The following is a 16,705-nucleotide window of genomic DNA, read 5'->3' on the forward strand; positions in this document are numbered from 1 at the left end:
CATGGTCCCATTTTTTCTCCTTCTGTTCAGCTCCTTGGAGCTCCATAGGAGGGGGAGGTGGCAGTTACCTCTTAGGAGCTGAACAGAAGAGCAAATCCTTGGTTTTCAAGGAGGAAGTGGTTAATAACTTTACAGATGCATGCACAGGAAAGCAGAGCAACAGGACACAGTTGGAAGTCAGTGACCTCAGAGATCTGAGGTGGGGCCCTTGCTGCACAGGATTTTAGGGGGGTTAGTGACCTCACAAAGAGACAGGAGTCTAGGAGCAACTAGGTCAGGGGTGGGCAAAATGTGGCCCGTGGGCCAGATGTCACCCACCAAGCCATTCTATCCAGCCTGCAGGGCACCTTAAAAAAATTAAGAAAATAATATTTCTCAGCCCCCAACTGCCTGTCATCCGGCTCTTGATGGCTTGCCAAAACTCAGTAAGCGGCCCTCCTCCCAAAATAATTGCCTTCTCCTGAACTAGGTAATAAAGGAGGCAGACACCTATTGAGAGGTCTGATGTGGGTGTTGGAAGCCTACAGGTAACTGGATCTTTTATGTGTGCTCCGCGTGTGTTCCCAGTTGTTTCCTTGGGATAGCAATTATCAAACAGTAATAGGATTTATTAGTGAATCCATAAAACAAAGAAGACATACAAAAAACTAGAACTCTTGGTTCCTTTTATTAGACCAACTGGGAAATGGCAAGAAAATGGTCCTTTTCTGCAAGCTTTCAGGATCAAAGTCCTTTCATCAGGCTCTGGGAAAAGTATAGATGGTACAAGATAGTAAAAAGTCCCCATAGTTTTTATGGGGACAGAGTTCTAGTTTTTTGTATGTCTTCTTGTCTCAGACCAACATGGCTACCAAGTACACCCCTGAAACATGCGAGATGCTGAATTTTAGCCGACTTTGGATTTTAAACTTCATTGCAGAACAAGAAAGATTTTTTTACCTCCCTGCCTGCCATCTGACACCTCCAGGGAAAGAATTCTACCTGATCTACACATCAAGAGCTACTCAGCACAGCTCACAAAGACACTCTCATGGACCCAGAGGGAGACAGCCTTCCATCTTCAACTCCCTCTGTGCAAAAATGAAATTTATTTCCTACCTATGGGGCCTTTTTACCATGTTGTACCATCTATACTTTTCCCAGAGCCTGACAAGGGGACTTTGATCCAGAAAGCATGCAGAAAAGGACAATTTTCTTGCGATTTCCCAGTTGGTCTAATAAAATGTATTATTTTGGAACCAGGAGTTCTAGTTTTTTGTGTGTCTTCTTGTCTCAGACCAACACAGCTACCAAGTACACCCCAATCCCTGAAACAAAGGCATTCACCTGCATTGTGTATTTCACTAACATATCTCAGCTATTTCTAGCCATAAGAAAACATGTTGGCAACTGGTCCCTATCTTGGGAGTTCTCCTTGTGTATCATGGAGTAATATGGTTACAGGTAATTTAATCATCTATTATGTTAGAAAGATTTCTTACAAGAGGAACAATCTGCAATGGTTTTGTGGATTATCTTGTTCAGGAGAGACCGCAGATCTGCATTAGAGAAAATATTACAAGCTACTCATTACCACCATCCTATGAACACTCTTGTTGCACTTAGAAATGGGTTTTTAAACTTAGTGCTCTAACAATTGACACAACACTCAGTTGACAAATAGCAGAAAGGCTTGTTTTAATCATTACCAACAAGTTACAAAACTAAATGACAGAAAAAACTCTTTCCCAATATAAAGTAGGCTATTAGTCCTTAGTATTATCTTAGTTGCACAGAGATCTTTACCCAATGCAGGCAGGAAGCAGGTCTTCTACAGCCTCATGGTGTGGATCCTTTACTTTTGGCTGGATGGTGCAGGATGGCTTCTTGATCTTCCCTGGACTGCAAACACCTTGCTGGCGGATTTGTATACTGGTTAACTGTACAGCTTCAAAGCATTTTTCCTGGATGTTTGGTTGACTAAAGTCTGAACAAAACAGGGAGGAAAAGGATGATAACTATTAATTGCCTGGATCCTGTTCTGCATTTGTCTAGGTGTGAAGACTGTCTTTTGCTGCAGTCCCTGCAATTATAAGTCAATCACAGATGATGGGCCTTGAGTAGTCAGACAGGATGCTTAGAGGCACTGGCTACCTGACCTGTCTTTGGGTATTTGTTTGTCAGTGGGGCACATTTGCAGTAGCTTGTCCAGACATACATGAAATGGTTGGGACATTGGATGCTGTTGGGAGAAATGTGAGCAGGGTGTGTTTGTCACATATAGGGCATCTTGCTTGTATCTTTTACAAGTTTCTCTTGAAATGTATATTTAGTCTTTTGTTTTGTTTAACTGCTAGGTCAATTGATAGGCATCTGTAGTTACCTTGCCTTCACTGGCTGAGCTTTTCCTTTGGCTCTTTTAGCGTGGAATACAGGTGATGAGCGTGTCAGGATTCTACCTATACTTTAAACCATTTTTATTATTTTACGGCATGGGTTTGGTATTGGTTACTGCAAGCACTCCACTGTCTTGATGCCCAGTGGGTTGCAAGCCATTAGCGGAGTTTGATTTTCTTGTGGCAGTCTTGTTACCACAGTGCAGTCTTGCCCCAGCCATTATCTTGCATTGTTGTGCAAGAGACACTGTCCAAGCTTTCAGTTTTTGTATGCAGGACTGTAGTTTACATGGACAGAGCATATTTCTAAGATGAATCCAGACATCGAATCTATGGGCTTTATCAGTTTGTAATTGAAGATCCTAGCCTATTAGTGTTCCACCTAATGATTTACATTAGTATAATGCCATTGACTCTGCAGGAACTGCCAGTGCTTGATACTGTTTGGGGTGAAAAGAGAATTCAAGTGAATTATTTCTTTGTTTTTGGGAACTAGAAGAACATATATTGGCTTAGGTGAAATAAACAAGCTAGTATTAACAAGTAAGAGGGGTGGAGTGGTTAAAGCACACACGTGAGTCTTGGAAAACCTTGGTTCTGTTCCTTACTGTAGGTAGCATTAGACAAGGCACTTGATTAGTCCCATGCCTCAGTTCCACTTCTAAAAAAATTAGGAACTGTTTTTCTTCCCCTCCGTGTTGTTGTTGGTCCTCAAATACTATGGGAATAGGAGTCATATTTGTTCACAGATCTGCGGTTCTCCACCTATTTTAGACTTGACACACCCCTCCATAACTTCTGTGACTTCAGTGGCATCCAATTTCAAAAACTAAGTTATATCACAGTATTTACTTTTTTGCATAGGGGCCAGATAGTCTGGTTGTCGGGAGTGGCCAGGCAGGGACAAGCCTCAGCCTGGGTAATTTGCTTAGTTTTTCACTTATATACTCATACCTGTCGCAGAGTACTTAGGTGCCCTGCTCCTTAGAGTGGGGAGCCCCAGCTGCTGATTACCAGGGCAACCAGAGTAGGTAGTGACCCACACCTGCCAGAAGGGGCAGGGCCTGGCACATATAACCCCCAGGGCTGCAGCCAGACTGGCATTTCCCTGCCAGTAGCCATGGGGGAAGGAGCTCTCCCAGAGCAAGCAGAGGGGAGAGGCCAGACTGCAGGTACAGCTCTGAGACTGGGGAAAGGATGGAGCACTCCTGATGTGGTTGGAATAATGTTATAGCCGGGTGGATAGGATTTATGTTATAGCCTGGGGGCTTGTGTTTTGTTTGCTGTTTTCACCAGTGGCTTGGGAGAGGCTATAAGGGGAAGGAGGAGGTCTCATAGGGGACCCACGATAGTGTGGGAACCCCAGCCCCAGAAAGAAGGGCAGTGAGAAGCCCCAGAGAGAGGGGCAGTGAGACAGGGGCTGCGGAGAGCCCAAGCGCCAGTGAGGTGCAGTGCAAGACAGGGGCTGTGGACAGCCCAGGGAGAACCAGGGGGCCACATTATAACAAGGCCCAGACCAAACATCAGTTCCATCTGTGAGGCTTGGGGCGTGGTAAAGGGGTGGTTGGAGCCACGCACAGCCCATAAGGCTAGGGTGCCCTGAAACACCCATTGCAGAATGGGATCCACAAGGAGTCCAGGAGCCCACAGGGTCAGAGAGAACAACAAAACCGTATCCAAGATGACATAAAGGCAGCCTCCCTAATATATATCTTACCATCAAAGTCGTTGTGGGTGAGAATCAAGTGTCCCCTTTGGACCAACTTGGCATGGAAGGCGGCCTTGGGGAGATCACGGCCATCCTACAGGACTCCGCGCCGTGACAGTACCTCATAGAATCTTAGAGAAGTTGGGCTGAAAGGGACCTCCAGAGGTCCTCTAGTCCATCCCCCTGCCTGAGGCAGGATCATCTCTATCCACACCATCCTATACAGTCCAAAATATAAAATACATAAAATTACTGTCAATCCGGACACAACACAGACCTAACCCTCTAACCTAACACAGGTAAAGCAGGGCAAACATGGCAGCCAATGTCCTGTTTTTATGAACTATTGTCAATATATGCTCAAGAGGTCCCAGGTAGAAGGCCACAGTCCACCCCCCTGACCCCCCAACTACACAGAGAGGCAAAAACCCACACAGTCCATACCAATCTGCTCATGGGGTAAAATTCCTTCCTGACCCCAAATATGGTGATCAGTTTGACCCTGAGAAGAGGAACCTCTAGCTTTGGTCCCAGCAAGAGCACTGACACACCTGAGTCAAAGTCCTTAGCCTTGGCTGTAACCAACACCCAATGCCTCTGAGGAAGAGGTAAAATTACCCTGACACATGTAGCAGAAAGGAGGAGAGTGGGGATGTAGGAGCAACCAGGTAACCCAGAAGCATGGGGAACACCCACAGTAGAACCCAGGCATTGCTACACCTAGATCATTCCTGACCAGTGCCTGCTCAACCTCTTCTTGAACACCTCCTGTGATGGACAGTCTATAACTTCCCTAGGCAGTCTGTTCAAATGCCTCACTATTCTAACAACAAAGTTTTTCTGGATTTCCAATCTACACTTACTTTGCTTATCTTCAACAGGTTGAATTGGAGAGGGCAAAGATGTTATATATCTTTTATACATAATACATGGAATCAAACTCTTTATCCATCATTCCTTTCTGACTGTGACAGAGCAGTGGATGTACAAGGGAGCAGAGGTCCTGAACTCCCTATCAATTTCATTTGGACAAGATCAGACCTGGTGTTACACATACCATTCTCTGGGCCTGTCTAGATAAAGCACTTATACCATGCTTAAGGCTTTTGCAAGTCTTAGTCATAATGTTTTTTCATTCCTAACTCCTTGTCATCTAGTGTTGTTCTTCAGTCCTCTAAATTTGCTTGATTTATATTGCTAAACCTAATTCCCCTGTCCTCACTGACTTCCTTTGTCCTATTATATTCATCTCTATTTCCTATGTGGTTCTGATGTGGTATGAATGAAATAGTTGCTCATAAAGATACAGCTTCCCTTCATGACCACATTCTCTCTCCTCTTCCAAACCAGAAGTTTTAATTAAAATGATGCTAAAGGAAGCAGATCAATTAACAGATACCCTATGCGATGGTTTATTCTCTCTTACACACAAAATTACTTACAAGTATCACATTACTGCTTTAGGTTATCTGTTAGCAAATGCTGCTAATGAACTGCAGTGTTATCGAATTGGATAAGAGACACCTTGGGAATCGAGGCAAATTATTCTAATATAGCACTTTGCTTTGAAATGCACCTATATTTCATTGCTCAGAATAAGGGATAATGCAGTCAAGACAAATTAGAGAGTTCCATGGTGACTAGTTCCACTAACACATTTGGAACCCTATCAGTTTGCTGAGCATAGAATGAATTCTATTAAAAGAAATCATTTTACATATTGGAAACACACTTTTCCTTCATGGGGACAAAACATTGACATTGTAGCTATACAATTATGACATGCCAAAGCATTGAGCATGTGTTAATCCTTAAGGCCCTGATACAATAAAATTATTAATCTTTTACTTAAAGTACACATTCAGTTGACTCACTGTTGTGGGTTAGCGGTAGAATCCTTGTATGCCACACAGGGGACCCAGATTCAGTTTCTGGATATGCATATCATAACAGTCATTGAGGTACTGAACATCAGGGTTCATTCTGGCCTTTGGATTCTGTCCACGGGGAACCGGTGGTTGATGTGAATCCAGGGTTGGAAAGCCACAAACAAGGCACTGGACCTAACCAGGTAAGCACTAAGGGGAACACATGTCATCAAGGCAAAGGGACACCAAGAGCACCCACTGTGGGGCTAAAATGTCTTTACACAAATGCAAGGAGTATGGGGAACAAGCAGGAGGAACTCACACTCCTGCTTGCTAGCATGCAGTATGACCTAGTTGGCTTAACTGAAACATAGTGGGATTCTATGAATGACTGGGCGGTAAACATTGAGGGGTACAGGTTATATAGATGAGACAGAGTGGGGAGAAAAGGCGGGGGTGTAGATCTCTATGTTAAGGAGCACTACACATCTTCTGTCATCAGCGCAGGAGTAGAGGAGGGGAATACTGAAACACTGTGGGTCCAGGGGGGACCAGAGGAGAAGGACTTAGTAGTGGGGGTCTACTACAGACCTCCTCACCAGGATGATGAGCTAGATGAGATATTCTCCAAGCAGCTTTCAGATGCTATACTGTCAAGGGAGGCAGTGGTCATAGGGGACCTAAATTACTCGGATATCAGCTGGGAAGAACAGGCAGCCAAAACAAGCTGCTCAAGGAGGTTCTTACACTGTGTGCAGGAACTCCACCTAACCCAGATGGTGTCCAGTCCCACCAGGGGTAGCACCCTGCTAGACCTGGTCCTAGCAAAAAATGGATGATCTCGTGGGGGACCTGCAGGTACACAGTAACCTGGGTGATAGTGACCACCACTTGGTAGAGTTCACTATCCAGTGAAGGGTGACAATAATATCCAGCAATGCTAGAGTTTTAGACTTCAGAAGGGCCAACTTTACTAAACTTAGGAACCGAGTTAGTGAGGTGGCCGAACTCAAGAGCTTTGGGCTAATGGGGGTCCAAGAAGGTTGGAAGTTTCTCAAGGGAGTGATCCTTGTAGCACAAATGGAATCTATCCCCTTCCACAGGAAAGGGGCTAAGGGGATAAAAAAGCCCCCTTGGCTGAACAGGGAGCTTCAGAAAAGACTGGGGGCAAAGAAAGAGTTATATAGGCAGTGGAAGTAGGGGGCAGTCATCAAGGAGGCATACACCACCCTGGCGCGCTATTGCAGGGAGTCAGGCAGGCCAAGGCAGGACTGGAGCTTAGGTTGGCTACAACAATCAAGGACAATAAAAAGTCCTTCTATAGATACATAGCAAGCAAAAAGAAGGTGCAGAGTAGCATAGGGCCCCTGCAGGACAAATCAGGTCAGTTGGTGGTTGATGCAGACAAAAAGGCAGAGCTCTTCAATGAGTTCTTCGCTTCAGTTTTCCTTAATACTGACCAAGACAATTCCTCCAACTTGAACATAAACAGATGTCCAAAAGGCACCAGATCGCCAAAGGTTAGTGCTGACTTAGTTAAAGAGCACTTGGAAGGGCTGGATGGGTATAAGTCAGCCAGCCCGGATGACCTCCATCCACGGGTGCTGAAGGAATTGGCCAGTGTCATTGCTGAGCTGCTGGAGCAGCTGTTTGAACTCTCATGGTGCTCCAGACAGGTCTCTGAAGACTGGAAAGAGGCCAACATGGTGCCCATTTTTAAGAAGGGGAGAAGGGAGGAGCCGGGTGACTTTAGGCCAGTCAGTCTTACCTCTATTCCTGGGAAAATACTAGAAAAAATCATCAAAGAATGTATTCGTGAAAGCCCAGCAGCATGGGTTCATTGAAGGTAGAGCCTGCCTGACAAACCTTATAGCCTTTTATGATCAGGTCACACACAGCCTTGACACAGGCGCAGAGGCTGATGTCATCTACCTGGATTTTAGGAAGACCTTTGACACAGTTCCGCATCCTATTCTTATAGGGAAGCTAGAAAGCTGTGGAGTGGATGCCTACACAGTCAGGTGGGTGGCTAACTGGCTTAGGGACTGCACCCAGAGAGTGGTGGTGGATTTCAGCCTGGAAGGAGGTGGGCAGTGGGGTCCCACAGGGTTCAGTCCTTGGGCCGGTATTATTTAATATCTTCATCAGTGATTTGGACGAGGGTGTGTTGAGCACCCTCTCCAAGTTTGCAGATGATACCAAATTATGGGGCAAAGTTAATACACCAGAGGGCAGGGAGCAGTTACAGGCCGACCTGGACAGGTTAGATCAATGGGCAGAAAGTAATAGAATGCAATTCAACAAAGAAAAATGTAAGGTACTCCACCTAGGAAGGAGGAATCCCCAGCACACCTACAGGTTGGGGGATGTCCTCCTCAGCAGCTCAGAGACTGAGAGAGATCTTGGAGTCATAGTTGACTCCAAGATGAACATGAGCCGTCAGTGCAACGAGACCATCAACAAAGCCAATTGCACCTTGTTGTGTATTACCAGATGCATGACCAACAGATCGAGGGAGGTGATGCTCCCCCTCTATGCAGCACTAGTCAGGCCACAGTTAGAGTACTGTGTCCAGTTCTGGGCGCTGCACTTCAAGAGGGACACAGAGGATCTGGAAAGGGTTCAGAGGAGGGCCACCCACAAGATTAGTGGTTTTTGTGAAAGACCCTATGAGGAGAGGTTGAGCAATCTGGATCTCTTCAGCCTATATAAAAGACAGCTGAGGGGTGACCTTGTGGCTGCCTATAAATTTATCAGGGGAAGACAGCAGGGAATTGGGGATGCGCTGTTTACCAGAGCGCCTCAGGGAGTAACTAGGAATAATGGGTGCAAACTAATGGAGAGTAAATTTAGGTTAGACATTAGGAAGACGTTTTCTTACAATAAGGGTGGCCAGAGTCTGGAATGGGCTTCTAAGAGAGGTGGTGCTGTCATCCAACTTGGAAGTCTTCACGATGAGGCTTGACAATCACCTGCCTGGGGTTGTCTGACCTTGGTCCTTTTTCCTGCCAGGGACAGGGGGTCGGACACGATGATCCATTGGGTCCCTTCTGATTACAATCTATGAATCAATGGTCTAAAGGGGTTGGGAGGTTTGGGCAGCCTCCACTCCTCTATACTCTTGCCTAGGTGTATGTATCAATAGTCCTGGGAATCTTTCACTTATACAACATGATCCAGAAGTATCAACAATTACCTACTAGTACATGATCAGTGGGGACTTACATTAATTACTGCATAGGGGGCTTATTATCTATGATTTTTCAAACCTCCTTTCCATAACTTGAGGTGCAGAGCTCTCCATTTAGGATTCAATCTAATTCTTACCAGCAAATACTCTGCTGAGTAAAACAACAATCTTCTGCTCTATTGTATTTGTGTAGAACTAGAAAACCTCCATTTATTCTCAACCAAATAATAGAAATCATAGAAAATTACGTCTGGAAGCGACCTCAAGAGGTCACCTAGCCTGGCCCCCTCAAGACAGGATAGTCATCCCTGTATAAATCACAGGCAAGTGTTTGAGAGCAGGTTAGATATAAACATCTAAGCACAGAGGTTCCACATTTTCTTTAAGAGAAAAGCATCAAGCTGTATGGGCAAATGGCAAGCTGGATATACCCATCCCATTCAACACCCATTCTATGCCTGATCAACACTGGTGAAAACAGAAGTTGGTTCAGAGGTCAGAAGTATCAGTCAAGCCTAGGATTAAGTTATGAGACTACAAAACCCATTTGTTTGTAGATGTTGTAGAGCTTCTAAAAAGTTTAAATGCATGGCTATAGCCAATTTACTTACAGCTTATGGTATTCAGATTGGAGCTTCTGACTGAATATTACAATAAAAAATAACCCAGTATGTCTTGCAATAATGACAGAAGTGCTTTATGCCAGTGGTCTAAAACAGTGGTGCTCAAACTTTAGCCCACAAGATCGAGTCTATGGAGCCAGTGGCATAAATGAAAGGGAATAGGAGCAACCGTCCCAGGAGCCTACTTGTCAGGGAAGGGAAGTAGACAAAAAAGCAGCTCTGTGTATTCATTATTGCAATTGCTGTAGCAATTAGAAATTGCCACTTCTGCTTTGCCCCAAGCACCAGGCTGCATCCCTACTCTGCTGTATGGAGCTGTGTCATCTGACCCATGGGTCTCCCCACAGATCCAGACATTTGCCACCTGGGGAAGCAGTGTCAGTGTTAATTGTCACTCCCCTGCTGCCAAGTTTCCAGAACTGTGGGGAGCCCCACAGAGCTAGATGACATGGCCCTGCCTGGTAGACTGCACTAGTGTGTGACCAGATGCAAACACATAGGGTTAGGCTGATGTGCCAGCCCTATGCTGGATCTGGCCTGTGGAACAACGTCACATGTGGGATCCAACCCAGAAACCAACCTCATGCCACTCATCTGGCCCATGAGGACAGAAAGTTGAACATCTCTCGTCTAAAATATTGCAACATCATTGTTTAAATTGTGGATGCCTTTAACCTCTGTATCTCGTACCATAAAGCCCTGATCAGTTTTTGGGGTCAGCTATAGAACTAAAGGAGGACATTTAGGTTGGAACTAGTCCTAGCAAGTGCTCCCTGAATGTCAGGGAAATGATACTTTATTGAAAATACATCCTATTTTAAGCATAAAGCACCAGAAGTTTTTCTTGCATGTTATGGCAATAGAAATACCTGAGATCTGAAAGGATTCATGCAAAACAACAAATGGTTCAAATAAAATTTTATTATAATGTTCATAACAAGTGGCACATATATTTAAGAACAAACATGGATAAACTCCTTTCTATATAATATCTAAGAGCTTAGTTAATTTGAGATCTCACGTCTAAACACTCAGCTTTTGCAGGATGAGGCTGCTGTTTGAAAATTAAACCTGAAGCAAAATTTTGCAAATGGTCCCTGCATTTTCAAAGGTTTAAGCCAAACCTCTGATTTCTTTCCTTGTCAAGTATCTTTAAAGTGCTTGAACTTCGATCCAGAAAAAAAGTTTTCTGAAAAATAAATTTGCTAAAAATGGTGTTGGCAGCTGGTGGAAGGGAGGACTGTTTATGATTTTGGATTGAACTGTGCAAATGGGGGTGGGGTTTAAAATGTCAAAACATTTTGTTTCAAGGTTTCCAAAACTAAATGTTTCATCTTAGAAATCAAGAAAAACCGTGAAAGAATAAGCAAAACAGCTTCTTTTGCATTGAGTGAAATGTTGCAGCATGGCATAAAACAATTCTGCCTTTTTGTCTGTTTCACTGTAAAACCAGAAAATTTTCTGTTTTGGTTTCATCCAGGATTTATATTTTTCCTGTTTTTTCTGTTTGCTGTCAACATGAAAAGTTCAACTTTTTTGCTTACCTGTACTTGAAATCTGAATTTTGCAAGCTGAGCCCATCTCTAGTTTTGGATCACCCTTTAGTTCATTGTTTTACAAATACATCTTATACCTATTACAGCCATATATGAAAGCTGCTTTGAACAAAGTTCATCTCTTGTATTTCCATTATACATTTCCTTTAGACATCTGCTATTTACGAGCACAGCATTTTCTGAGTGCAAATGATCTTCAGTAGATCACACAACAAAGTCTTTCCTGAAATCAGTTACTCCCTCCAATTTTTTAAGTAACTGAATTTGTACCCGATGAGAAAGCAACAAAAGTCCACGAACAAAAGCCTTCCATTGAGTAATAGAATAGGCACAGCAGTATGTGACTTTCTGCCTGAATGCACCCCATTTCAAAACAGTTAGAGATCATTTGTATTTTCTGTTTTCGGTAAGGTGGCTTCTCTGAAAAAGAAAAAATGTTACAGACAAACGAAACTTCATTTCTCTCCCTTCCCCTGGAATGATTGAGAGCAACATCCTAATGTTAGAGCTAAAGAAATAATTTTTAGAATGCCAAGTATATTTTTTTAATTGCAGGAAATCGATGACATTATTTTAATAAGAACTGATGAGCTTCAGCTACAATCATGAAGTTTCTGACACGTAACCATTGTTTTTCTGGACCTCTCCTCAAAACTGTCTTGGTGTTACTAAGTATTCAGGTTGCAGCTATATTGGTCTAGAGGCAAAAGGAATCAGAACTCATGGTAGAGGTGATATCTTTTATTAGACCAACTAGATTTTTGCAAAAAAAATTCTTTAATTGCAAGCTAGGAGAACAAACATTTCCCCTATGCCTGAAGAAAGGTGCTTGTGCTGGAAAGCTTGCAATTAAAGGGGTCTTTTTCGCAAAAATCTAGTTGGTTTAATAAAAGATATCACCTCTGCCACAAGTTCTGATTCCTTTTGCTGTTATCAAGTTAACTTTGACATGGATATCCCAACTTGTGGACTTAGCTGTGAAAATAACTGACTTGCAAATGCTATTTCCAGCTGCAAGGAGAAGTCAACTAAAGGCAAATCTAGCATTTCTTAGTGCATGTAGCTCGGAGAACTGAGCACAAACATTGTTGGGATGGGAGATAAGAAATCATGTAACTTAAGCTTATTAATGAAACTGACTTGATATATGGGCTGATGTCAAGTTACTGCTGCACCTTAGTTTCTCCTTCAAGTTGGGGATAATAATACCGATCACCTTTCTTTGGAGGGGTTGTGAGGCTTAGCTAATGTTTGTAGAACACTCGAAAATGTAAAATGCTGGGAGTGTTGTTTCAGTGGGATTTTATTGCTTTAGAGGTCTTTGTTCTGATTTTCAAAAATGAAATTAACTCCTTAATCAATTTAGCACCTAAAATTATAAAGATCATTTCCAGCATCTGAAACAGTTCTGGTTTTCACATTTATATTTCTAAGGAAAGACCAGGATCCCTACATGCATTCTGATAATAAAAGATAGCAGCACTTGCTTACATTTTTAGATTTTAAATTATTTTATTTTTCGTATTGTAGTTGTTCTTAATGATCTTAGTCAGGATCAGAACCTGTGGTATTGACAAAGAGTAAAAAAAAAGACCTGCCCCCAAAAGTTAACTGTCTAGGATCCTGCAAACAGTTATGTATATGCTTAAATTTAAGCTCATCTAAAGGCTAGTGTTTGCAGCATAAGGCCTTCATTTATAAGAAAGCTTGAGTAGTGTATGAAACAAACAGAAGAGGAGAAAGGCGTGCACAAAATTAACAGATAAGAAGGAAGATATTACATTATAAGCAGCTCACCACCTCTGCAGCCATTTTTAGTTGGTAGTGCTTTATAGGCATTACAGCATAGGAAGGATTTAAAGAAAGATAAGGTAGATGGACTTCTAGATTTGTTTCTCACTGGTTTTACACACTTTTGGAACAATAATGCAAAGGTGAAATCTGCTTTTTGATTCCCATGGTATTTTAATTTTATAAAATAGGTTGTGCTTCATATTTATTTCACAATGTTGGCCTTCAGCATAAAGACATACTTATCTTTTTAAGTTACACAGGAAAGTAGGATTATGTGTGTGTGTGTCAGCTGTTTACTTCTTATACTTAATTTTTGTGGATTCTAATTTTTCCAGAGATCATTCAAAATCCACCAATAATGTGTAGGCAAAATTTTCCAGAAGGAAAGTTTATGTAAAGCATTGGTCAGGGATGACCAATGCTTTATATGCCTATGTTATACTGTGTGTAGTTCCCGTGCTTCTGGACTTCGCTGGTTGCCACATGGGGTCTGGAAGGAATTTTTTCCCTCCTGTAACTACACATGCCAGGGGTTTTCTTCATGTTTCTCAGAAGCATTGGGTGTTGGCTGCAGCCAACACTGAGGATTTTGATTGGGGGATGCCAGTGCTCCTGCTCCCATTAAAACATGATGGTTTCTGGATACAGGTTCTTGCCCCTTTGCTCAAATTTAGACTGATGACCACATTTAGGATCAGGAAGGAATTTTACCTCATGATCAGATTGGTACAGACTGTGGGGGTTTTGCCAACTTCTGTACTGGGGGGGGGGCTGGGGAGCACAGCCTTCTTCTTTGGATTTCTTGAGTGAATTTTAAAGAAACTTTTCAGCAGCTGGACCTTGGCCACTGTAGTCCCCCTTCTTTACCTGTGGCAGATTAGGATGCTATGCTTTGTGTTTGTATGACAGGAGTGGCTGTGTAGTTTTAGTAATAGGTTAGACAGGGATTTGTGTGGGATGGTTTGAATAGGGAGAGCATTGGACTAGTTAACCTCCAGAGGTCCCATCCAGCCCTACTTTTCTATGATTCTATGAATATATGATTCGCATGTTAAATAGCCCATCTGTTACTGATCCACATCAGTGGATGACATGGCATAATAAAATTATTTTAGGCTTCTCTGTCTGCTTTCATCAAGGGATCAGAATGCACTTACAAACACTGAAACAAATAGCCTCACAATACTTCTCTGGAGAGAGGCAGTTAGCTATGTCGGTTTACCTCGCAGATCAGTGGTACTCAACCTATCCATCTCTGAGAGCTGGATCCAGCACAACGGGGCCAGTCTGTGGGTGACACATAGCATATGCTGACCTGATCCTCCATGCTGGATCTAGTGTGCAACAGCCTGCAGCACATGGGGCCACCTTATCTAGCTTGTGGGGCTCCTCACAGGTCCAGAAATTCGGGAGCAGAGGAGCAGTGTCAATGTTATTTGCTGCAGTTCCCAAAGCTATGGCAATGAATGCTGCTTCAACAGGGTATCTTGCCAAATTTCCAGACCTGTTGGGGGGCGGGGGCCATGGGCTAGATCTTGCTTGCAGGTTAGAAGTTGAGCACCACTATTATAGACTAATTGAATTTTCCTGTGCATTAGGTAAGTAGTGCTGTATCTTGGTTTTACAGCTAGGGAAACTGAAGCACAGAAAGCTTCAGTGACTTGCCCTATGCCACACAAGATTTATCTACAAAAAAGAGGTGGTATGTCCTAGAACTGTGGTTTTCAACCTGTGGTCCGCAATCCCCTGGTAGTCCACAGACCATGTCTAAGGAGTCCACAAAAGATGACTATGATCAGTTAAAACTATGTGAATACCCACACTTGCAATTCAAAGGGGTCTGCACCTCCACTTGAGTGGGAAGGCAAGAGGGCTATGCTTGAACCCCTCGGTACTAGCTGCTGCAATGCAAAGGCCTCAGGGAATCTGTGGCAGACTCTGGGACAGAACATAGACTCCAGTTATAGCTCTTAAGGTAGCTATCACCCTTTTTATTGTGTGTGTATCTGTGTGTCTTACAACTTTCTTTTTTTCTATTAGCAAACTATGCACAGTCTTAGAAATATCCCCTAGATTCTGTCTGACTCATGGTGCTGTAACACTCCGTATTACCCTACCATTTCTGTTTCATCACACTGAGCTCTTCCCAAATTGTCCCTTCTGTGGAACATACCTGTTCCCACTTGATCCTTGCTGTGACCTGCAAAGTGCAACAAAGCCATACAAGAACCGTAAGTGTAACATTTATCAAAAACCATTTAAAGAATCAACACATTAAGAGTAGATAAAGACACCAAATCTTTTCTTCCCTTAATTTTATAATTTTTTTTGTTTCTCTTCAAACTTTCATTCATTTTTACTCCACCTAGTGTCAGTTGCTAGAAACTTGAATTCAGCATTTCCTTCAGCACTACTAAAGCATGTTTCAGACAACTACATTAAAAGATCTGAAGAGCTTTGGCAAGCAGAGTATATTTCTTGAGTAGTTTGCTTTTCACAATCGTTTTTCTGCTTCAAGCAGTTTTATTCTAAATTTTTTTTTTAATTTTTGTTTTTAGAAAACTGTACTGAAAGTTTCTGTTCCTGTAAAATCTAATTGCTATCAGAGTCTAAAGAAAGAAGCAAGGCCTGATTTGCTAATTCCTAGTATAAATTGAGAGTAGCTGCACTGGAGTCCATATAAGTAGGTCAGTATAAATTGGAGGAAGAGGAGAATCAAGCCCTTGGGAAGTTATTTCTATATGCCAACCTGGTACCAGTTTCTTCCATATGTACAGCATGTATACCATAAACAGACCTATTGGTTTCTGCAGAGCACTACTATGCTACAAGAATATTGGTGGCATTTAACCCACAATGCACTGCACTTCTGCAACACCTTTCATCCTAGTGTTTTACAAGCAGCAGCTAGGCTTCACAAAAGACCTGTGGCCACAAATTTTATCAGTTCTGAGACTCCATACTACAAAAAAGTAACTTGTTCTAGGGTACAGAAGCTAATCACATATATGGGAATAGTGTTCAGGATTCTGCATTCAGTTACACTAGGGCATATCAGTTCATGGAGACAAATGCAGAAAATCATGTCAGTCTATTGGTCTTACCACTGAGTCTTTGCACTCTGATTTAGTCCAGGATACTGGGCAAGGTCAGATGACAGAGGCCAGAGTAACTCTTTTTAAGTCTTTAGAGGTTATAGCTCATAGTTGTTTTGCAATACAAAGCTTATAGGTTTATACGTGTATGTAATTACTTTTATCAATGCATCTGCCTCTGTCGTTATCAGAGATGCTACAGCTGCAGCCCCTGGAGGTCCCCAGGATCCCAAGGGCTGGCCCCAGCCTCCCCTACCCCACGCAGGGTAACGAATATGAGCCAGCACGAGTATGAATATGAGCTGGCAGTGCGATGCTGTAGCCAGCAGGGCAAGTAATACTCTGGCATGCATCAATCAGTGCATCTCCAGCAAAACCAAGCAGGTGATTCTTATGCTCTGTTCAGCACTGGTGAGACTGCAGCTGGAGTCCTGCATCCAGTTCTGGGCACTGCACTTTAACAAGGACATGGACAAGCTTGAGAAAGTCCAAAGAA

The 16,705-nt window shown here is 42.9% G+C and overlaps 1 protein-coding gene across 3 annotated transcripts in view; it reads right to left on the reverse strand.

Moving 5' to 3' along the window:
• Window positions 1–10,676: 10,676 nt before the first annotated feature.
• TMEM273 (transmembrane protein 273) overlaps window positions 10,677–16,705 on the reverse strand; it is a 42,386-nt gene continuing 36,357 nt past the window's right edge. For 2 of the 3 annotated variants that reach the window (XM_090058366.1, XM_090058364.1), the window contains 2 exons: window positions 15,288–15,314; window positions 10,677–11,740 (listed from right to left, as the gene is read on the reverse strand). In XM_090058366.1, coding sequence (XP_089914492.1) covers window positions 11,698–11,740; window positions 15,288–15,314 — 70 coding nt within the window. In that variant the 3' untranslated portion in view covers window positions 10,677–11,697. The remainder of the gene's footprint in view (window positions 11,741–15,287; window positions 15,315–16,705) is intronic. The other variant, XM_090058365.1, reaches the window with a different exon arrangement.

The sequence above is a fragment of the Crocodylus siamensis genome, chromosome 7 (genome assembly GCF_052110815.1).
Source record: "Crocodylus siamensis isolate JL-2025a chromosome 7, ASM5211081v1, whole genome shotgun sequence".
In the NCBI taxonomy this organism is placed as follows: Eukaryota; Metazoa; Chordata; order Crocodylia; family Crocodylidae; genus Crocodylus; species Crocodylus siamensis.